The 24,874-nt window shown below is 39.7% G+C and overlaps 1 protein-coding gene across 7 annotated transcripts in view; it reads left to right on the top strand.

Moving 5' to 3' along the window:
- Nucleotides 1-24,874, top strand: part of STARD13 (StAR related lipid transfer domain containing 13) — a 245,538-nt gene that overhangs the window by 29,433 nt on the left and 191,231 nt on the right. The window contains exon 1 of one of the 7 annotated variants that reach the window (XM_059041575.2): nt 22,320-22,805. The exons of 5 other annotated variants lie outside the window; for them this stretch is intronic. In XM_059041575.2, the coding sequence (XP_058897558.1) occupies nt 22,637-22,805 (169 nt within the window). In that variant the 5' untranslated portion in view covers nt 22,320-22,636. Of the gene's footprint in view, nt 1-22,319; nt 22,806-24,874 lie in introns of those variants that run through there. One more of the 7 variants, XM_067016569.1, reaches the window with a different exon arrangement.

Here is a 24,874-nt window from a genome sequence, read left to right as displayed (position 1 = left end):
AGGGCATACAAATGGAAACATTCAGTGAGGTTGGTTGCTTCTGCTTGTTGGATTCATGTGAACTTTCATTGATAAAGTAGGCATTTATTCGTATTACATAGTGATGAAATGTCCCACCGGGGTAGCAAATTCTTCATTCTAAATTCCTTATCTAAAAAAAAAAAAAAAAATAACCACCAACACCCCCCCCAAAAAAAACCCAGCTATCTAGAACAATGAACTTATGATAAATTTTAAAAAATCTTCCTAACAATATTTTTAAATTATACTTACTTTTTACTTTAAATTACTTTAAATTATACTTACTTTTTACTAGATGCTTATACAGTTCTTACTTATTCATGTTCCCAGGAAATCTACAGTGTTTTAAAAATACTCAACAGCAAAGATAGCTGTTTTACTAGGCGATTAAAAGGAAATTATGGGTTTGAGTTCAAACGTCAGTTCTACTAACTGGGATCTAAATATTTTGGAACTCACTGTAATTGGCTAAGGGAGAATTGAGAATGTCATTACCTAAGAAAAGACTTCTAGCAGAATTCTAATAAACCTGGCTCAACAAAGGGGTCACTCTTCATGGAATTTTTGTTGTTTATTATTACAAATTTTGTTATCACTTTGATCTGGATAAGGTGTTCCAAAATAAAATCCAAAAAGCACGGTGTGAACAATGTCTCTTACCTATGAAGTCTCTGAATCCAGTAACAGGTATTCACATACTTATCCAGCAGAGGTTTTGTTTGTTTCGATTTGTAGAAGATAGCTATGTTGCCACATGTCTACTCAAATAAATTAACGTTACCACCTAAAGTGACTCATTTGGAAGGGGCAAGTCTACATAGCAAAAAAGCATAACATGTATGCATACCAAAAACATTGAAATGGACAGAGTTCTCATTTTCTTCTTGTTTAGTGATGCCATCTCTTGACCTTTACCCTGCACCCTGAGTCAAGCACAGATGCTGAAGTGTGGAATCATGGAAAATGAGAGGATAGGGTGGGGTGAAGGGAAGGGGCCGAAAATAAGGGAGGGAGTAGGAAAGGCATGATGCAATTTCTCAAGATAGGAATTTAGGTAAAAAAATGCCCCTGACAAGGCAACTCCAACTTGAAAGACTATCTTCCCCAGCTAGGTGGCATCTAGAACCTATGACTGCCATTCAGAGAAAAAGAAAAAGGAAAAAAGGAATACAATATTTTCTCCTTAAGGCAAAATGAGTTGTTTCTCTTTAATAAATGCATGGACTTAAATTATGGAACCTCAGATTTTATAGTCAAAGCAAAGGAAACCATAAGATAAACATTTAAAATGTTTTATTGATTAAATGTTATTGTAGCTTTTATGTGTATTTTGTAAAGGAAAACATGGATATTTCATACAATGCTTCAAGCACAATTTTCTAAAGAAAACCAATAATCATTTGTTCTGATAGGAACTGCATATTCAATAGTGGACAAATCCCATAACATTATTCTTTTTTCTCACAGTAATGGTAAAGTGTTTTTCAGTGATTGTAAAAAATCACCCCATCTTCTTTCCTTTTACATAGAACTTCATAAGATAATCCACATGCAAGAAAAGCATAGTATAAACAGTGTCTCTTACCTACTAAGTTACTTTCCACCTATGTTGAGACCATGACTTGGTGCCACCTTTGGCCTCATTTCTTATCACAGCCCCCTACTATCTCTGAGCCCACAGTATTCTCTTGAACCTCTGACCCCTTATAATTTCATATTTGTATCCCCAGAGCCTAAAAGGAGTCCACTATTTTTTTTTTTACTAAATGAATAAAGAAATAAATAACTTAAGGCTAGAAGTGATGAAACATGTAAATAATATTACAATTCATATTTACAGTTAACAAAGCACCTTCTTCATCTGATTTAATACTCAAAATCATGCTATGAAGTAGATACTTCATATCTCTGTTTTACAAATAAGGAAACAAAAGCTCAGAGAGGCTAAGTAGGCTTCCCAAGAGCCCAGCTAATGAAGTCACTTAAGCTGAGATTTAAACCCTGATCTTTACTAAATTCCATATACTTTCTACTACATCCTGCTTTCTCTAGAAGTATTATATGCAATGAGTAGAAGCTGAAAGATTATATCTCATATATTGAATTTTATTCAGGATGAAATAAGAAAGCATTCTATTTTTGAAAAATTCAGAATATTAATAACATTTTATGAATGCTCACATTCGTTTGGTTTATTATTCTTTATAAATATGAAAGAAGAACCAGCAATGCAAGTTTAATATCACAAGAGAGTCGGCAGTATTTTATTAACCTGCCCTCCTAAGTTGCCTCCAATGATGTAATTACTGCTATTTATCAGTCTGTGCACATGTACTGAATTACAGCCTAGAGATGTATAACTTTCACTTACAGAGAAGAAGGTTGGAGGGTGCAAAACATTCTATTGTAATCCTAGGAAGATATTTTTAAAAATTAGATTTCCCTTTGGCAATCCCATAATGATTTCTTTTCATGTAATCTTCTCTTTAGCTAATCGATAGCTGGAAGATCCACCAGCACCCAGCAGCATGCGCCCCCAAGAACTAAGTGAGTGACAGCTGCCTGCTGCCACCTAGACTTGGTAGTTGAAAGGAGCAGAGATGGCTCCACTATGTGTGTTGCTATATTCCTGACTTTCCAAAGACTGGGAGGTCAAAGGCCTTTACAAGTGTATATTATTTCTCCACGTACATCCCCGTACTTCCCAGCAGTACAGCATAATGTCAGTGGACCCTACATGAAGGTTCTAAAAAATGAATCTGAGTAGATGAGTTTTAATAGTTGTCAATTAGAAATGTGATGCTGCATAAAAGAAAAATAGAAAAATTAGGAATAGGTTGGTCAGGGCTTAAGAACATGTATTGTCCCCATCCTCAACACCCCCTTTTGGAGGGAAACCTTTTACTCAAAAGAGATTCTTCCTGTCTCATCCATTCCCAGTTTAGAATATTGATACATCCTTATGGCTGTTTTTTTCTGCTATTATTGCACACTATGAAAAACTGCACATTTAAAAGAAACTGACAAGTGTTCTGAGTAGGAATAGGAAATCCTAAACCCAGGATGCTTATTTCAGATGATCACAGCTGCCTGCCAGTGCTTTTTTAAGATCATTGTTCAGTGTTTTTGAATGAAAAAACAGTTGAACATGACTATTCTCTCTGGATCTCCTCCCCTCAGTGCCCACTGTCTGCCTCGCTTTGTAAATGTAGACATGCATTAGCTTCTCTCTTCAGCCTTCCTTTTGTTTGGTCAGGTGTCTCCTTGCAGACAGCTGACCCACAACTCCAGTTCTCAATATTGCCTCTATTGTGAAGACTCACTTCCCTTCCTGTAGCTCTGCAGCTTCTTCTAGGTCCCTGATCCATCACCTGAACGCACAACTCTCTAATCTCACTTCAAACTCATGAAGAGTTCAGAGAAGGAAGAATGAGTGGATTATTCCAAGTGTCATGGAGGAGGCCGGGCCTGAACTCACTGTAATGTAGGCTCTTCTACATCAGAACTGCACAGATGGAACTTTTATATTAAGAAAATTTTTTGAATTCTTGGAATTCAACAATATGTCTAATATACAATCAGTGGTTCCCATTAAATCTAAACTGCTGTCTGAGATCAGTATTAGGTCTGCAGAAAGCTGTGCTTGTTAAAGAATCACAGAATTAAGTCCTTGTTGAAAGAGCCTAGCAAAGTGACCAACATCAGATCTTTGGTGGTCTTGCTGACCTCAGAGCACAGCGGAGGCTCACAACACACTGTGGGCAACCATCAGGCACCATGTGGGAGGAAGTTGGTAAACCTACAAGACAGATCATATTTTGCCAAGACATTTGATTAAAAATTTGATCATTGATCGGGTCCAAGTTTAATTCCTTTAATAAATGCAGATATGCATATTGACAGATGCTTTTCCAACATTTTTTTTAATGTACTATAAGCTCTATTCTTGCATCCATCCCAGGCATGTCCACTCCTGCTCTATTTTCTCCATGCACTGTGTTTCATTTATATATTCAGGAACATTTTAGTTAGAAAAATCAAAGGAAGAAATAAACAACAGTTAATTGGGAAATGGACTAATTCTAGAGCCACAGTGATAGTCATCATAGGAGGAGATGACTGTGATATAATTGTTCTTCCTCCAGTGACTATCAATAGAGTGGGTTTTGCCAGATCTCCTGAAGCAATTGCTACTATAAAGCTCCATGTGGAGCAGGACTATTGTACCTCCAAATATAGACTCTTTGTGTTTGAGGGCCAAGAAATCCAATGTCAGAATGAAACAATGGAAGTCTGCCCAGAAACTTCTGTAAAAAACGATCCCTTTGATAAAACTGACTAATAAAGAAACACCACAATTGCTCTTTTACCAGTAACTGTTTTAAACATTTGATTATAAATGAAAATTTTGTGGTAGCTTGTGACCAAGAAGATTCACATTTTTATGTGTACTTCCCAAAGGGAGAGATAGCACAGAAAGAGTGACATAAAATGTGAAGCCCTAATGCCTAGCTCAGGCTTTAGTAGATGCAGGGCCTACTGCTAAGATACAGATAGAGAGAATATATGCCAACCTTTAAACTGGATCTGAAGCCCTCCCCAAATTGCTCATGGGTGACAAGGCCTGCCTGTGTATTTCCATAGAATCTTGTGCTTTAATATATTGTAATACTAGAGGGTACCTCAACTGTTGTTATTTGTTGTCTGCCCCATGTGGGGGAGGTCTACATCCTATTTCTTTATGCTCAGTACTTAGCATAGTGCGTGGCACATAGTAGGTACTCACTAAAAATAAATAAAAAATAGTTGTTAAATTAATGAATATTCCTTTTGGTAAAAAATTTATAATCCACATGGATATGTTTTAACTATAAGGACATATACAGCTGATTTGCTGTCTACTCCCTAAGGTGAATTTTATGTTCTTGATAAATAAGTTGTACATTTGTTTTTGTTTTTAAATTTTATTTATTTATTCTTTGGCTGCACAGCACATAGTTCCCCAACCAGGGATCGAACCTGTGCCCCCTGCATTGGAGGCACAGAGTCTTAACCACTGGACTGCCAGGGAAGTCCCAAGAAGTGATATGTTTCCTCTGTGTAAGGTGTTCTGCTAATCACTGTGGAGGATACAGAGAATAAAAGATGTAGGACTCCACCTACCCCTAATTTTATCCCCAGGCTTGTGTGGAATGCTCCTCCTGAACTCACCCTGAATCATCATCTGTCACTTCTCTGAGCGCTTAGCGACTGTGGTACAGGATTAGGCGCTCATTAAATGTCTGGTGAAGGAGTGGATAAATGGACCTACCTGGTGCTTGTGGACACTTTGACATCAAAAGCTTGGGGCTAACAGCGATCAGTGTAATGATGAAATATTTGAAGCTCTCATGGGCTTTTTTGGTCAGCTGATTGTGGTCAACGTTCTTAATATGTAATTGCAGCAGAAGCTCCTTGAAGGCAAGTTATTAACTATTTCGATCTTGTTCACCATTGTATTCTCAGTCTCAGACACACTGTAGACTGTCAGTAAATATTTGCTGAGTTAATGAAGTTTTGAATGCTTCGAGTCTTTGTAGAGAAAATTTGAAAAGTTAACAAATAACAGTGATAGAAAACACAGAGTCAAAGAGAAATAAAATGTTTTGGGGGGCTCACCGTGGTCAAGATCATGTCTTGTGGGGGTGCGATATTTTTATAAATAAAATTTATAAATTTTAGTATTTTGGATAGATCTTGAAGAGACAGAGTTTCAACAGGCGTAGATGTCCAGGAGAGGACTGACTTCTCCTTTTTTTTTAAACTCTTATTTCAAAGTTACAGAATTCCTTGATTTGGAGACATGGAGTTTAAAAATTATACAGAATTCTTATCTTTATGTCTGCAGAGAAAATCAGTTATTTTTAAGGTGATTTTTTTTAATCACATGGAATGTTGATAAACATTTTTTTTTTGAGATTTAAAAGAGAGGAGTTTCAGAATTTAATCATGAAATTATTGTTAAGTACTAAAACACATTCCTGTAACGCTTTAAGCTACTTTAGTACCAATAAAAGACTTTAGCCCTTTTTTTAGAACTAAAGCCCATTTAAATCAATCAGATCTTTAAGAAAAATAATTTTACTTTTAGTGATAAATCATAGTAAAAAATATGATGCCTAAAATATTCACCTAACCATGTAAGACATCTGTGTCTCTGCAGCAAGATCAAAACCCTCAAAATTAAGGGCCTTTGGACCCTGCCTGTGTCTATAGTTAACAGATTTCACGACCTGGGAAAGTCCACAAACTCATCTTCCTTGTTGATGAAAAGAGGGGCTTATATGAGAACTGTGCCTCTCAAGCTTTAATGTGCCACTGACCACCTGCAAATCTTGTTAAAATGCAGATTCTGATTTAGTATGTCTGGGGCAGGGCCCAAGATTCTGCATTTCCAGCAAGTTCCCAGGTGATGCCCACGTTGCTGGGTTTTGACCCCACTGTGAGTATCAAAGGATTAGAAATCTTTTGCTTTCTGCTGCCCCAGGATCCTAGGTAAGGTTTCCAGCATGAAAAGTTTGTTATCAGACATAACCTGGAATTATGGTTCAACTACAAAAGGCTTCTGGAAGTCCTTCTCACTGAATGTGCCCAGTGCTCGGCATTACTTTACCACTTCAACTCATAGGAATGATTTTTCCTGGCACGTAGTAGATGTCTTTGGCACGTAGTAGATTCTTCTTCCTTCATTTCTCCCTGACAAGTGCCAGATCATAGTGGTAGTTAAATACCAATACTTAATATAATATGCTTTGTGTGACTTTAGGCTCCTTTAGGAATCTGGCCAACAGTTATTGTATCATCCGTCAATCATAAATTCTAATAATTTCTTGAGCCCTACTGTGCATATTGGACATAGTATAGACTGTATAATGCAAGGTGTATATCATTATGCTTTATTTGAAGATGAGGATACTGAAGCTAAGAGAGATATAAGTGAAGTCTAGGGCCACCTAACCAGTAAGAGTGACCAAGATTTGAACCTCAGTCTTGCTGGGTCCCAAGCTTTGGTCTTTGTAGTATACCACACTGCCTCTCTGAGGGAGGCACAAGACTGGAAAGAGGAAGGTTCAAAGATATGCATGGCATATTATGGGCTTCTAGAATTTTTTAATATAAGATCAATAAGATATAATACAAAGCATCTCTGAATGAAGTACTCAGTGATTATTTCAGAAATAAGTTTTGTGGTAATGCAGAGGTGAAAGGAAGCTGTGTGTGCAAGAATGGCTTGGAAAAGCTTCCCAAAGAAGGGGGGCTTTGAGTCAGATTTTGAAAAATGATTAGGTATTGAAGGAGCAAAGAAGGGAGCATCACAGACAGTGGGGACAGAGGTAGAATCACTTTCCTTCCAAACATGAAAAATTGTAAGGCTTTTTCAGGCAATAAGAAGGGTGTCCACCATGACAGACCATTAATGCCAGACTGAAGAATTTGGATTTCATCCTTTTATCAGTGGGGGACCTCTTGATGTTTATAAATAATATGTCAGAACTATACTGTAGAAAGAATAATATATCAGAACTATACTTGAGAAAGTAACTCTGGCAGCTAGGTATGTGAAAAACTAGAGCTAGAAGAGTCGGGAGGCAGCAAGATAGATGGTTAGTTTCTTCATCTGTAAAATTAGGAAAAAATACTACCTCATAGGGTTGTTTTGAGAATTAGATTGGATACAGTATGTAAAGCACATAAAATGGTGCCTGGCCCATAGTGTTAAAAAATGTGAGCTATCATGTCAGCTAGGTGTGAAGGCAAATTAGCCTAAATTCTGCGTTTATTTACGCTCAACTTTAGAGTTAGTTCTTCCCTTAAAGAGCCTCTTAGTACAGCGTCAGGCATATTGAATGTCGTCACTGCTAGGTAGTGTGGCAGGTGTCATCATTATTTTCCTCTTTCGCTCTTCCTCCAGGCAGGTGTGCATCTGTGTCATCTTTTCTCTAACTTTAGTGTCACAGGGCAGCAAAATGACTCTCCTTTGGCTTAATGTTGCTTTGTGGCTTGTATCAATCTTTCCTCCACTAATTCTACCCCAGTTACTACATGAGAAGGCTTCCTGAGCATGCGCTCTGCTTGGAATGAAAGAAGGGCTGCGATTTTGAGAACAATTTTAAAATAAATGGGTGAGTCCAGGTTTTCTAAGAAAAAGAAACTCAAGGTGGAAAGTCCCTGCAGAAGAATTTGACTGGGAGTGACATTTGACATATATCAGCAGCTTTGGGTTTTCATAGGTTAGTCCTGATTTTAAACCAAGACTTAACATACTAAAGTAAAAGGTATACTAGACATCTTTAGTTAGAACAGAGTCCAGTCCAGAAGAGGAGAGAGAGAAAACATCCGGTGTGGGGGAGGAGGGATAAAGTAAGAGTCAAGTCACCAGGTCCCCATGCTTCATCCTCACTGAGTAGTCAGATCCCCTTCTGCAGATCACTTCATTTTCTCACATACAGAGTGAAAATACCATTTGTGTATGTGCCTTTCATCCAGCATTCCATTCTACCAAAATTTATTATCTACTCCTGTGGGTCAGGCACTAGACTAAGTGCTGTGATACAATAATGAGCAGAAATACACATAGTTCCTGCCCTCAAAGAATGTACAGACTAGGGACATAGACAGATATTAGTCAAATAATCTCCCTCCCCAAATATTATAATGCAGCTATGTCAGAAGCTACAAGGGAGAAGTACATGTGCTACATAGGGCGACAGGAAAAGTGTCCTTGAGGGAAGGAGTGTTGAGCAGTGGTTGCTTATGCCACGCTGGGGGTAACTGGTCCTATAGCCCAAGAAGAGGGAACTGCATGTTCCATTGCCTTGGAAAGAAGGCCAATGTCCCGGGAACACAGAGCAAGAAGGAGTATGTGACTACTGAGGCTGCAAGAGCAACTCGGGGAAAAACCAAGCCAGGCCTGGCAGGTCTTTTCAAAGGATTGTCTTAAAGGGTTGTTGCCATCATCAAGTGAAACAAAGAGCCTAAATTTATTATTTAAAATCTTTAAAAATTATAAAATTCTGAACAAATGGAAGACAATTTAATTATAATCATGAGTATTGTGTCTCTGAGTTATACTAAGAGGATTGTACCAAATATCATTATATAGCTTACAATAAGCATTTATTCTACTCATGGAATCAAAGAACAAAGTTTGGCTGTATAATAGGTCATAAAATCCTCTCCAAAGAAGAATCTAGGCCTCCACCCGTTTGGTACATATAATGTTGGTGATTTCAAAGAATCATAAACTCTTAGTCTGGGCCTTCCTCGCTAACCTACGGCATTTCCAATGTGGCTGATCACACCTAAACTGAGATCCTGTAAGGATGAGGACCTCCTAGCTGTCAAAGGCAACCTATTCTATCTTTGTACTTTGAACTTGCTTCAAATTTCTCACTCATATTTTGGGTCAAAACCTGTAAAATAAGAGCAAGGGGGTGGGGGGATGCTAATCTCACAGTGCACCCAGCACTTCATATCCATAATCTAACTTAACCCTTACGAGAGCCTTATGAGGCCTAACCTCAGTTTTATAGATGAGAAAACTTAGATGCAGAAGATTGAGCTAATTTTTATTTGTCCAAGCCCATGTAGTAAATAAGTAGCAGAGCCTGACTGAATACAAGCTGACTTGACTCCAAAGCCACAGTTCTAAGTGTTCTAGAACAATATTTTAGAGTCACTTAAAAAATATTTTGATAGTTACATCATGTTTTGAAAATCTGATGAAATCCAAAGACCTATGCTCTAAAAAGGTGAAAATATGCACAACATTTTGCAAACAGCGTCAGTTTTGGAGACTCACAGATCATAAGGAAATGTACCCATGCTACTGTATTTGTTGGTTACCGCATTAGCTTCATTAGGACAGAGATCACTGTCTGTCTTAATTATTGATGTATTCCCAGTACTAAGAACGTTGCCTGGCACAGAGCAGGAGTTCAAAAAATAGTTCATGAATAAAATTGATTCCAAATGCTTGGGCCCGTTCACCTAATTACTTAGAGCAGGAGGATAAAAGTACAGTATGGATGGGCTGGCTTGGTGCAAAATTCAAGAGAACCACAGAATGACTTCCAAACCCCGATTGTGGACCCCAAGGGACCTTCTGAGTCCAGATTTGAGAAATTATAGGCCAAGTTTGTTTTGTTTTCTTCTGCTTTTTAACTTTAAAATCACTTTCTCTTCCTCTACTCTCAGAAAAGGATATTGTCTTTAATAGTTTATTTTTAAATTAGAATTTTAAGTACACTAGTAAAAATAGCCCTTCTGGGCTTCCCTGGTAACGCAGTGGTTGAGAGTCTGCCTGCCGATGCAGGGGACACGGGTTCGTGCCCCGGTCTGGGAGGATCCCACATGCCGCGGAGCAGCTGGGCCCGTGAGCCGTAGCCGCTGAGCCTGCGCGTCTGGAGCCTGTGCTCCTCAACGGGAGAGGCCACAGCAGTGAGAGGCCCACGTACCGCAAAAAAAAAAAAAAAAAAAAAAAAAAATAGCCCTTCTGAGTAAGTTTTCGGGAAGTAGTTGGATAAAAGTGCATAGACCACTTTATCCGAATGCTTCCTAGTGTCACCACTATATTATTTAAATGGATTTTGCTTGTTGTTGGGGAAGTGAGAACTTTAATATGCTTATGTATATCTCTAAAGCTGAAGCAAATATCAGCTCTTGGTAAATAACTGTAAGGATATTTTATGTTATTTCTCTCAGGTTTTAAAATAGCTGAAAAGATAGTTTCCTATACCTAAAGCTTCAGTCTGTGCAGTTGGTAGTTCTTAGCACTCCTATTGAATCTTGCCCAAAAGCAGCATTCAAGAAGTATGATACAAAATCCTTTTTCAACTAGTTTTTCTTGGTTCAAATGAACTTATAATCATATATACTTGTTTCCCTTATGTGTATACAAGAGAAGTAATATATATACATATAAACCCATGTACATGAAGAAAGGGAAACCTTAAGAGACTAAAACAGTCAGTAAGTGGTAGAGCTGGGATGCTATTTGGTGCCTTGCAACAGGAGAGAAATATGATGAAAGTGGTATCCTGAGAAGCTAAATGTTCTGTGGTGTTCAGGATAGACTGTATTCAGGAGGCAGGATTAGACAGGGACACAAGTTGGACTGTCAGAATCATCTAGGCAAGAGGGCTGGTCCCTACCTGGTGGAGGCAATAACACAAGAAGGAATGGATGTGAGAGACATTTTGAAAGGGAAATCATAGATTTTTTTGTTTGTTTTCTCTCTTTTTCTCTTTCTCTTTTGAACACTGATGTTTTGCCTAATACTGTGGGAGGCACTAAGGAAGTTCTAGCCATGTTAGACAGTATGCAGTTTTTTCTTGTCTATGTCTGCCATCTGTGAGACACAGAGGCAGCTGGAAGTAAGGTTAAGTTTGAGGCTTCTTCTCCACACCTCCTGATGTGAATCGTTGGTTGGGCTTGATCCCCTTATTATAAAAGCAATATAATTAGTCATGTGACAGAGTATTTGGAAAATGGAAATTTAAAAGAAATCACCCACAATTCCACCATCCTAAAAATGGTCGTAATTATCTTTTTGGTGTGTTTTCTTCTAACCTTTTTTTACTATGCATTAGACAATTATTTTAAGTGTAACCGTAGTATATACCACACCGTTTTGCGCCCTACATTTTTGATTTGCAACAGTACACTGATCAATTAACAGAATGCCGTGGGGCTAGATTTTCTAAGGTAAAACGTACTGAGAAACAAGCCAAGGCCAAGGACAGCCGTTGAGACCCCCAAAGTCAGGGAATGAAAGAGGGTGTTTTAAGTTCATCAGAGATTGAGAGTAGCTTTTGATATGTTCTAGCCTTCTGTGCAGTAAACAGATTTTTGGTGCTTAGTATTTTCCTGTGATTGATTAGTGTTGAGTCATCTTGGTGGGGCAGCATAAGGAGAAGGTAGCCACGCCCAGCTATGTCTGTTGTACTCGGTCTATTTAAACAGGTTTGTGTCATAAGACACAGTGTTGTGATGTGCTCTCAGAGGTTGGCCAGAGGCCACTGTGTGCTTTGTTAAACATCAAGCTCTGGAGAAATAATAACATGAGAAATCTCAGGACAGCCTCTATATATTTGTACACACACACATATTCTCTAACAGAAAAGAACACCCCCTCCTACCCCCAGAAAGGCCATACAAAACAGGCATAAAAGCCAAGCAATGCCCTTTTCTTCCCTTAATTCAAAGGAGCCCCAGTATAAGGAAACTTCAAGGGAAGCTACTATTGATATAGGTTTAGAAACCTGCTTTGCTTTTAAAAGTAGAATTGTACCGGGACTTCCCTGGCGCAGTGGTTAAGAATCCGCCTGCCAATGCAGGGGACACTGATTCGAGCCCTGGTCCGGGAAGATCCCACATGCTGTGAAGCAACCTAAGCCTGTGCGCCACAACTACTGAGCTTGAGCTCTAGAGCCCACGAGCCACAACTACTGAGCCCGCATGCCAGAACTGTTGAAGCCCGGGCACCCAGACCCCATGCTTCACACCAAGAGACGCCACTGCAGTGAGAAGCCCGCGCACCATAAGGAAGAGTAGCCCCCGCTCACCGCAACTAGAGAAAGCCTGCTCTCAGCAACAAAGACCCAGTGCAGCCAAAATAAATAAATATTTTTTTTAAAAAAATTAGAATTGTACCAATTTTGAAAGCTGATTAGACAAAGGGTAGCTTGTTTCCCAAAGCCAGAGGAGCACCTGATGGTAGATTCAGGACTTCATACTGTTGCTGCCTTCCCCGGCAGATCCCTCTTCCTCCTGCCCAAGCCTGTAACTCCTGAATTCAGTTTGCCTCTTAGTTCTTTACCATTAACCATCATAGTCCTTCTTCTAAAAGGACTATTACATCCAGGAAATAGCCGCAGCAGAGAGGTATCTCCTGATTTTAGAGCTTCGGTGGAGACAAGGGGACAAGAGTCAAGAGGAATATTGATGGAAAGGTGTGTCCTTCCAACTTGAGTCTTAGAATCTGAGAGTCTCTATGATGCAGCAATTTGGGATACTAATCTCTCAATAACTGGAGAAGGGTGTCTAGCATAGGAAATTATTTATGCATTTTTTTCCCTTCATGGGCATTTTCCCCCCAGTATCATCTTTCCCTCCTTCTCTCGCAGCTCTGCATCTCACCCAGCTCTGCATCTCGCCAGCCTCAGCACTACTTTTTCTGCTGTGTGTGTGAGTCTACTCTTGTTCCGATTTAGCTGACCCTACTCTGCTTCCACAGGCACCCTCTGAGCACCTCTGTTGTAGCACCTGTAATGCAGCCCTGTAATTGTAACTACCCTCAACTTTTCCTATTATAAATCATACTGTTGAGAGGAGGGGCAGTGTCTTATTCATCTTTGTACATCTGGTGCCTGGCACGAAATATACATTAGAAATATTTCACTAAGAAAGGGTGAAAGAAGTTGTAACATGAGTTAATGAGCACAGGCTCTGTTTCTATTTATGACAAACAAGATACCAGCAAAAAAATCATATTTTAATTATACCAGAAGCACCTTTGGTTAAATAATTCTTCCCAACCTAAAAGAGGTCCCTCCTCTTGTCGCCCAGCCATAAGCACTGAAATTTGTCTTCCCAATCACCTCCAAGTTCCATTGATACCAATATCTAGGGCTCTAGAGAGCTATGTTGCTACCTTCTCAAATTCTTAGTGCTTCTCTCTGTATGGGATGTGTTCTAATGTCAGTCCTCCTCCTGGCACCACTTTCCATTCTTTAAAATATAGATTAATGGTCTTATGTTAGAAATAAAGAGGGAAAACAGTCTATCATATTCTTAGTGTACTGAACTGAATTTATCCAAGAAGGCATATGTGGTTTAACTATATAAACAGTGCAATTGCATTATTAATCCCACAATCTTATTCCTCTTCAATTTGTGGGCCGTGGTTATTTCCAAACTTTACTTAGTACGTAACTGTTGCATGACACCAGGTGGGAAGCAATTATATTTAAAAATGGACACTGGATCCAGGGCAGCAGGTCACTGTACACTTTTTTTTTTTCTTTTCTTTTTCTTTCTTTCTCTCTCTTTTTTTTTTTTTTTTTGTGGAGAATGGGTGGGTCCTGCTCAAAAGACCTGACCTTCTTTGTGTTCAGGTTTCAGAGAAGGGTTTTTAAAGGCAACATTAGAAGTGAGGGTTTCAGGGTGCCTGATCAGCTCATGGACATTCTTCTGATTGTTTGGTGATGAGGTAACAGGATGATATTTTAGGAATTTCAGTTACCAACCTTCTGGTTCCAGCATACCATCTTAATAATGGTGTGCCTTTCAATGGGCAGTCTCAAACATTTACAAAACAGATACTTTGGAGCATCAATAAAGAATTTCCCAAAGGAGTCATCATAGGATTTCTTTAATAAGCAAGTTTCCCTTTCATATTCAAATTATAATTTGAGTCAACATAAAGAAAATATATTCACTGTTGTTCAAGACAGAGAAGGAGATTATAGAATCAAATCTGATGCAGATGAGGATAAGCCTCTAATAAGTCTCTAAGAACAGACAAATTCCACCTAAGGGACTGAAAGATCCTGTCTAATAGTCTAAGCAATTCTTTAAAAAAAAAGAAAAGAAACAACCCAAATTAGCAATTACATTTAGTTTCGATCAGGGCAAAAATATATAGGTTCTAGAACTACCAGACAATAAATTAATTTAAATCTCCAAGAAAATTTTTTAAAGAATTATTAAAAGATGTTCATGAGCGTGAAGAAATAGAGGTGTTTGATAACCCAGATGCAGAATCGGTCCATGAAGAACACTTGGCCCAATGGTGTTCAACCTTTTAATTGAAGGCACAACAGGCATGCTTAAAAATTTGAGGCTGATTCAAAGTTAAGGAAGATAGATTAATTTTTTTTATGCCTTTCAGCCTCTCTCTGTGGAGAAAGAGTTGCTCATTTCCTCCAGGCTCCCTATTTTCACAAGGGACTTGTGAAAATTAAACTGTCCTCTGTTTGATGCTCAAAGCATATACTTTTGCCTCTAAACAACAAAGCAAAATATGTGCATTTCAGGCTCCTTTTAGAGGAAAAAACCTTGAATCACCTGCTGTCCAATCCTTATCCAATCCAAGTTGTTGTAGCAACAGCATATTGCCTAGCATATATGCATTCACTCCTCTAGACATTCTAAATTTTATCCTTGGAAAAATTCAGATCATCATTTATTCAATTTTTTACTCAATCATTTATTCAATCAACTGCTATTGATTTCCTCCTATGTGCCAGGCCTTGTGGTGGGCACATAGAATGTGCATGAAATAAACCTGATCCAGACACGACAGTCTACTGGGAAGGTAAGGCAACGTATAGGTTAAGAAGCAAATAAATAGGTAATTACAAATTTAGAAAGTGTTATAGAGCCAACACATGGGGTGCTGTTTCCGCTTAGGTAAAGTGAACAGGATGGCCCATCTGAGACTGCATGACTTAAGATGATGCTTGAAAGCTGAGAAGGAGCCAGCTATGGGAAGGGCTCCGTGAAGAGCATTCCAGGCTGAGGAGTAGCACGTAGAAAGAAGACTCTAAGGCAGCCAAGTCTAGAGAAAGCTAGTGAGGAGACTGTGATGAGATGGGAGTGATGAGCTGGGAATAGATCACGTAGGACCCTGTGGGCAAAGTAAGAAGTCTGGATTTCTTTCCAGGTGCAATAGAAAACTTGGAGTATTTTAAGCAGGGAAGTGATATGATTCAACACATCGTTTAAAAGATCACAGAGACTAGCATACTCAAGCCATGTTTTCTGAGGTGCCCTCCTAGAATTAATTTTCCTATATAGTGCTTTGTTATACTATTATGGACACTGAAGTGTCAGTTAAGAAACCATGGACTAAGGTTTGTTACCATATCCATTATCATTGAGGATGCTGATTCTTTGTGAGGACCCAGGAAAATTTTCCCTGGGGGTCTCAATATCTGGTGATGTGTGTTTATCTTGAATCACCTCTTTGTTTTTACTTATGAATACGTTAAATCTCGTAATTGATCTTGTTTCCCTTTTGGCTTGTCTGTTAGGAATCTTAAGCCACATTTTCAGCCACCTCTTGCAAATATACAGGGTTGTGTGGCTTGTATGTCTGTGAACTTGGCTATCTTATGTTTCCACCTTTCCTTTACCTTTTTCCAAACACACTGAACTGTTTACTTTATACTTTTATAATGGAGGTATTTTCATTAGCTACCTTAAAGAACAAGGCAGAATTAAATAGTTGGAGGAGAAAATCAGGAATTAAAAATATCTTAATAAGTTTAAAGACCTGTTCTTAAGTTTGAAAGCTCATTTGTTAAGTACAGCATAGAGAACACTCACTTAACACAGATTTTATGAAGACACAGAAACACCACTTAGACTGACTCTAACACAGTCTGAGGTAATGGAGATAGCCTCCCACACAGCACTTAACATTGGTGTAATGGTGAGTTTTCTTTCTGTCTTCCCTGCCAGACTGTCCCTTGATGCAAGGACCACATCGCATTCACCATTATATCTTTCATACTTACTGCAGTGCTGTGCAGGCATTCAGTTACTTAATTCTAATTAATACCATGCTGAATTAATGATAGAGTAAATATAGATTAAAAAAATAAAACCTCTCATTATCTCAGACTGGATCAGCAAGAGTGCAACCCCTTGAGTTCAGGAGGTACCCACACACTATGCCATATAGTACTTTGCTTGGCCATGTCTAGAGCTCTAAGTTTAGGGTAGGAATTTTTTTTTTTTTTTTTTTTTTTTGCGGTACACGGGGCTCTCACTGTGGCCTCTCCCCTTGCGGAGCGCAGGCTCCGGACACGCAGGCTCCGGACGCGCAGGCTCAGCGGCCATGGCTCACGGGACCAGCCGCTCCGCGGCACGTAGGATCTTCCCAGACTGGGGCAGGAACCCGTGTCCCCTGAATCGGCAGGCAGATTCTCAACCACTGCGCCACCAGAGAAGCCCTAGGGTAGGAACATTTTTAAAGAGATATTGACAGGGTAGGAACATTTTTAAAGAGATACTGACAGACTGGAGCAGATCCAAAAGACAGCAATCAGCTTGCTGAATAGTTAGAAGATGTGTGGTTTGATGGAAAGGAATATTTAGCCTCTGAAAGCAGATTCTTGTAAGGGACAGGTTGGCTTTCTAAAAATGTCTGAAGAACAGGCATATGGAAGAAGGAATAGATTTGTCCTAATTCCAAATGACAGAATTAGAGCCAATGGATGGAAATTATAAGGAAAAACTTTCTTAAACAGCTTGTAGTCCTCAGTGAGATAATACACTTCACATATGTTGGGTAAAGCATTCATTAATTGATCTGACTGTGACTTGTATAATAGGTGAGTGGTTGGATTAGAAGATGTTTAATATCCTTTTCAAATCCCAGATGTAAAAACTTTACACCCGTAATAGTTGCAATGAACAAATGGATTGCTTATTAGCATGTAACAAGCTAATCTAATTAATGTGTCACATAAGAACTATTTACAGGTATTAACATGACTGTTAATACTAAAGGTTTTGCATTAGTCATGAAAATGTTTCCAAAGGCAATAGGTTTTGACGGGGTGAGAGAGTAGGAAAGCACACAGTTGCAGATCTTTGAAACAACTTATAAAAGTGAAAGAATTTTGGTTTGGCTGCAATGGATGGGTATGGGCAAAGAGCCCAGGACAAGTCAGACCAGATCGCTGGCCATAGGAACTGGAGCTGATGGTTGGCTGTGGTCCCTAGGGGATGGAATGAGGGCAGAGAATGCGCTCGCAGAGGCCTGCAAAGGTGAAGTTAACTAAAGAGAGTAGCGAGGGCTGAGAGGCAAAAAACCAAAATCTATTACCACTCACAAGTCTTTGCAGTAGGATCTGGACTCCAAGTGGGAGACCCGGCCTAGAGGTGGAGAAACTGAGTCAGAAGAGAATCCACTCTGAAACCTTTTGTGGAGGGTCCTGGTCATGGCTGCGAATGTTAGTATTCTTGGCTGGCCTGCATTGGTCCTTGGGCATGTGGTGTATGCATGTTGAAAAGGTTTATTGACAAAGAACGGGGCACATACATCACAAATCAATTAGTAGAGATTCTCAAAATGAGCTTCAGAGCCCACAGGAAGGCTTTGACATTAACCCACAACCTTTGGATTCAAGTAATTTAAAAGCAGCCCTCCAGATCAGTTCTGCTGGGATTTTTTTTCTACCGACCACTTGTATCTCAAACATTTTCCTACTTGGCAGAACTAGCTTGGCTCCCTCTGAACAGGCTGACGAGGAGGCTGGAATGTGTGTGAAGGAATAGAAGGAGCAGCAGACAGATGAAAGCACAGTGAGCCATTCCTGGCTTCTGTCAAAGCGCTCCTCACTTTCTGCCATGTGTACACAGAATTCCATTGAGCGCTAATCTGGGATCATCTATCAAAAGACTTAAAATTTTTAAATACCAAAAGTTTTGTTTAGAGGTCAAATTTCAGACTTTTGACTGTATTTGGAGTGTGTGCATTGGGGAGAAATGCCACGGAAGAGGCCAGGCAATATGCAGAGTGAGCCTTGAGGATGAGCCGAAAGCAGAGGACAGACAGTCTTCCCTTCAAAAAAGGAGTTGTTAAACAAGAGGTGGTCAGGCTGCCTCTTCAGGACTGGGCAAGGGGTGGGTGGGTCTCCAGTTCTTGGTCTTTGGTTACTCCAGGGAGGGCCCATGGTTCTCACTGGTTAGTTAAAGGCTCTGGCCTATGTACCTTACTCTAAAGACACCTCGATCTCAACCACCACAAGAATTTAGTCATCCTATACCTATATTTCCACCCCGCTATCACATACAATTAAATAGGATAGAGATGATTTTCAGTACATTCTTCCGAAAGTTTTCTCCCTTATCCAATTTCCCCACCACCCTTTTCGTGCCACCGTTTTTCCTTCCCTCATGTGTGACAGTGGAAAGAGTTAAAATAGCATCAGCTTGGAGATACACAGAGGCTCTACACTTGGTTGCTATATGACCTGGCACATTGCTTCACCTCTGGGAGTCTTAATTTCCTTTTCCACAAATTAGGATAGCACAAAGGGTTGCCGTGGAGATTAATTAAAGACATGAAATGTAAATAGTAAAAATGAAATGTAAATGTAAAAATAATTAAGGCTTAGCACTCAGTAGATGCTTAGCATCGGTAGCCACTCTCCCTTTTCCATTCCCCTGTTCATTGTTCTTGTTGGCTCCCAATATTCAACTGTTGATCCCCTCCCTGAAGTAGTCTGAGTGAAGATTCTTCTTGATGACCAAATTAGGAGAGAGGAAAAGTAGGTGAAAACTAAAAAACTAGTACCATCCATTTTCCTCATTTTTGAAGGAACTGGAACGGAGGAGATCCAGCATCTTGGGTTTTCAGCACTCTCTCCCTCTCTCTGGTTCCTTTGGTCCTGAATCACTCACCAGTCAAGAGCAAGAGCTCTCTCCACGAGATGCATGGAGGACATTTCAGCCCAGGGAAGATTGCCAGCAGTTTCTTGATTTTACATTTACAACAAGCAGAACAGAACTGCCCACCCAGTGGTGATTCTTCTAACACTGGGACCAAATGATGAGGAAAATTCACTGAAAGGGCTCAGATTTCATAGCAATACATTAGCATAAAACAAGGCGATAATGATGCTAATGAGAAAATAATGTTACCTATCTGCTTTAAATATGGTATTTTGCACACAAAGTGGCAAAACCATGGTGAGTAGTTGCGTGGATTTATAGATACGACTACCTTAACCATAAAAAATAAGATGGACATGACACGGGGAAGACAAAGATGTTGATACATGATCCTTCATAGGTCCCTTTATTAAAAATCAGACTGATTTTTAGAAAAATTGGGCTTTATGCTAAGTTGTCTTTCTTTTAATTAGGAAATTCAAATTCTCCTTTTTTCTCCCTAATTTACATTCAATTCTTGCTCTTCATTGCTATCTCCTGTGAACTACTATGTTTCATGTTGTTGTATCTGCTTATATATATCAAAGAATACATATTTATGATCTTGATGTTTTCAGAACAAAACACCTCAGGACTTTCAACATGTTGTTCATGTATTCATTATTATGCAAAAAGGAGGCATGGTGATTTTTTTTTTTTTTTTTTTTTAAATAGTAACCTGGCCAGGATACAGTGCAGTGCTTCTCAGGAAGAATCATTCCATTTACTTTGTGTGTGTGTGTGTGTGGTACGCGTACCTCTCACTGTTGTGGCCTCTCCCCTTGCGGATACGCAGGCTCGGCGGCCATGGCTCACAGGCCTAGCTGCTCCGCAGCATGTGGGATCTTCCCGGACCGGGGCACGAACCTGTGTTCCCTGCATCGGCAGGCGGACTCTCAACCCCTGCGCCACCAGGAAAGCCCCATTCCATTTACTTTTAAAATGCAGCCAAGTCAGTGTTAAACTCCAGGGTTGGCACTGGGAATGGTCAGTCTTTCTTTAAGTGTTATCCACAGCTAAAAAGCAACTACATATCATTTCCTGCCTTTTCCTTCCCTTTGCTTGGTTTCCCAGCACATATGCAAAGTTCCCAAGTCCCATGATCTGCTCTTCTTTCTCTCTCTACTTTTCTTCTACACTCACCCATTGAAAAGTGATAACTGGCAGGTGTTTACGGCAGGGACGTGCCCAACTCTGGACTATCAGACTGAAAGCATGTACACAAGGTGGCTGACATCAGCATCTCCATCAGATGGCAGCCAATGCTGGATCGGAGCTTGGGGGTTGGACCTCACAAGCATCTAACACTGCAGTGGAGTGCTAAGCCTGTCTGCCATTCATGCCCAGGCTTCTGGCATACCAGAGTCGCTAGATCTTAGATCCCTTTCACCATCCACAAAAGATCCCCTGGAATAGAAAAACTCTGATCAAATCTTAAATAAAAATGAAAAAGGAACACCCCTTTCCTTTCCTGCATCAACGCTGACTCGGAAACCTGACCCTTACTTACTCTTGCATAATTATCGGAAGAGGCTCACAGTTGCCACGAGAGAGAGTACATTCCAGTGTAGGCCCTAGGGATCTTTATTAATGTGCTCATTTACCTAGTAAGACATTTACACGAAATGAGCTGCTTCTCAGAATTGCGAAGTTCCCACAGGGAAAGATGTTAGGACTGACCGACATTAGCCACAGCAGCAAGAATCGAGGACCTAATTTGAGTCCTGTTGAACTTTCAGTTGAAAGTTTTTCATTATTAGGATTCCAAATCCCAGGCCAGGCTATGTTTCAGTTTGAGACAGGCAAATATAAGGACAACTTGGCCTTATGCCTCTTTTTCAAAGAACTTTATTCCCTCGGTCCCAGGTTCAGAATTTGATAACATGTTTTCTATGGACTTTTTTCCTCTTTACATCAAACAATATTAAAGAGAAAAAATAGGGGGAAAATGCTAATTACCCCCATATGTATACTCGAACGTGGCCAAGTGGAATTGCTCACGTTTTCCTTAAACACACACTGTGGTTCCCGATCTCCACACATGTGGGCACAGACCCTCCTGCAAAGCCCTCCTCAGTCTCTGCCTGTCAGAATCCCACCCATTGTTTTAAAGCCCACCCAAATGTCTCTTCATCTGTGTGGCCTGCTCTCGCCACCCCAGTCAGAAATAATATTGCTTCCTCTAATGTTGCTCTTGTGTCTTTCTTGAGGCCCCTTTCACATAAGGCCTGTGTTATGTGCTTTTGCATAACTTCTCTATTGATCCCAAGCAGCTTGGCAACAGCAGCATTGCATGAATCTGCATCTTTACAATGATTCCTGGCAGTGTCTTAAATGTGAGAGGTACTTCAAAAGTACTTTACTTCTGGGTGATTAAAAATTGGAGAAGTGGAAAATTTAAAGGGGTAGATACTTAACAAGTACACTTGTGCTCTTGCCTCTGCCGGTCTCATCTGTGAGAGCTCTCAGCTTCCCATGCAGAGGGTCAGGGGCCTGGAGTGTATTTACTCAGCGCCTTAAAGCACTTGAAGTTCACTTTGCACTGGAAAAGCTTTATTTATTTCTTTGTAATGAAGGGTGGTAATTTATACTCAGCTGTTTATGCTTATTTGAAGTAGTTTTTCATTTAAGTTGTTTCTCACATCCATCTTTTAGCTGCCTCGGAGAAGGCGAGTGTGCTTTCTCTAACCCTTAAAACCAGAAAGATTGATTTCCTGATGCCCAGGGCTTATTTTTCTTCCGCTGCCTTTCCTCTTCCCTCTCTCTTTTCCTTTGGACCCTTTCAGCGAGCGCTGCTACTCGGGGCTTAGTCAGCTCAGAGGCAGGGCAGTACTCGCATTGGCTTCCCGCATTGTGTGGGGATCAGAGAGGCCGGACCTGCCTCTCTCCGGGGCTTGGGGCCGACTGTGGACCGTCCCATCTCCTGTCTTCCTCTGATTGGCTCTGCGAGGTCACGTGAGGCCGGGGGTTGGAATTCTGAGTTGAGGCTTTTGGCACTCCTTTTTCTTTTTAAAAATCGCTGGGTCTGCTGAGCTCTGCTGGGCTGGGTGCCTCGCTCTGTAACTGAGACTGAAGGCAGACGGAAACAGCCACAGGGCAGACTGAGGGCAAAAGAAAATCTGCCGGGATGTTCAGTCAGGGACCCAGGACCCCAGCTTCAGGTTGCTACTATCTAAATGCCATGACACCTGAGGGCCAGGAGATGTATTTGCGATTTGATCAGACTGCGAGACGCTCTCCTTACAGGATGAGCCGGATTCTAGCACGCCATCAGCTAGTGACTAAAATTCAACAAGGTGAGTCGCCGGTAGTGGAAGGCTGTTGCTAATTCTGATTTCTGTTGGCTCTCTTTCATGCTAACCCAGTTTTAAAAATTATTGTTTTCACTTTACAACATACGGATTTCTACGCCAAGCTGCGCATAACTTTCAGAAATAACTTCAGGCTGCAGTTTCAAGCAAACAGTGACAGCACTTAGCTGCCACAAAACTCAACATAAAGTCCACAAAAAACTTCACGGTAAGACAGTGAATCATAGATTTCCAAGACTTATGTGTCTCTACAGAACAAATGAGACAGGTTTCCTCAGTATGTATTTTGGGAGTTTTCATTTTTAAATGTGACAAGTTCCACACACTCTGTCACATTTAAAACTTGGACATTTGTTTATTTAATTAGGAGAGGGGGGGGAAACTAACTTCCACCCTGCCTAGATTCTTTAGAACACTCTTAGTGACAGGAGAAAGTTAAAATTCTGTTCTTAAGGGCCTTGGGCTGACAACCAGTGTCACATTCTCTGCCTATTTGTACGTTTATGTCAGCAGTTGCCACTGATTTGTTGATACTGTTTTTCTGGTAAAGGATAAGTGTCTGCTAATGTCAAAGCAAATCTTGTGACAGAAGCACCAGCTTTATAAGGCAGAGAGGAGAGGAGATTGATTACAAGTTGTTACGTGTTCCTTTTTATTCTCAGGGGGAAAAAAATCCCTAAAACTCATCCTTCTCCAAAAATAGTTTAAAACATGCGCTTTATCTTAGGATAGGTTTGTAGAAAGTAGAAAGGTGAACATTCCTAAGAAACGTCTGTTGCCCATTTAAAAGACACACACACATACTACACACATACAATAAGTTTATGAAGTTTATAACCACCCCCTCCCAGACTTCTAAATAACTAAATTATTATATTGGTGATACATAAATTGATCAGGATATTCTAGAGCCATTATAAAAATACAATTTCCACTTAAATAAATAAGTTTAAGATTATATTGAATTTTAGAAGGGAAGTTGGGGTTTGTAATCATGAAAATCTTATTGTAACGTTTCCAAAAGGAACAATATGTATTCTAGTGAGCAGCATTTGATGAGATTGTTTCCTTGGAAATTAGGATTTGTTTTTAAAGGTTCAGGAACTGGTTATGTGTGAAGGATACTGGTCCTACATACCGGTCTGATTTCAGGAAGGATATTATGTCATTCCATAAACTCTGTGTGCATGTCTTGATTGAATAGAAACAAAAGTAATTTCCCTGTGGCTTGATTTAAAAATACACTAGGCTTATAATAAAAACCAGCTCCATTTTAGTTTTAGAGATTTCTGACAATGGTGCTTTACCAGACGTCATCATCATTATGGACATAGGGGCTCAGTAAATGTTTGGTGATGATTTAATGATTTGTAGTCTGCACTCTAAATGTTCCTCAGCATGCTTATAAAGTGTATTATGTTAGAAACATTGCATACAAATAGTTTGAAATATCTTTGTAAATCTCCTTAAATGAATTTGCAATGATTGATTTCATTAAAAATTATATTCTTTCTGGAACGAAGATTATTTTTCCATTGAGGACTTGAAGTTATGAACACATGCATGATCGTTGAAAATGTATTCTGTGTCTATGTTTCATTTTGCCTAATTAGAAAATTTGAGCATACTCACTCATTTTATACTGGGCAATGGAATGTTTGAAGCTAATGAATGCCTAAAAATTAAGTGACAGGATCATAGGGAAGCATGAAAGAATTCCAACAATCCTGTGATTAGGAACTCATTATTTGTTAATAATGAGTTAATAATACAATGCACGATTGTGTTGTAAGACATTGAGAAAGCAAAAGCAAAATGATTTTACTGGGTTTACTGTGTGAGTAGATTGGTTTACTGTGATAGAGAATATTGACTGAGCATTTACAGTGTATCATGCACTGCTCAGAGCACTTTATATATATTCCAATTTATTTTATCCTCAAAAAATAAATTCTTGTAGGTAAGTACTATTACTATACCCATTTTAAAGGTGAGAAAACAGAAGTACATAGAGTTCAAATAACCTCTCCAAAGTTACATAGTAGGAGGTGGTA

Source organism: Kogia breviceps, chromosome 16 (assembly GCF_026419965.1).
Source record: "Kogia breviceps isolate mKogBre1 chromosome 16, mKogBre1 haplotype 1, whole genome shotgun sequence".
Taxonomy (NCBI): Eukaryota; Metazoa; Chordata; class Mammalia; order Artiodactyla; family Physeteridae; genus Kogia; species Kogia breviceps.
This window is presented reverse-complemented; position numbering and strand designations above follow the sequence as displayed.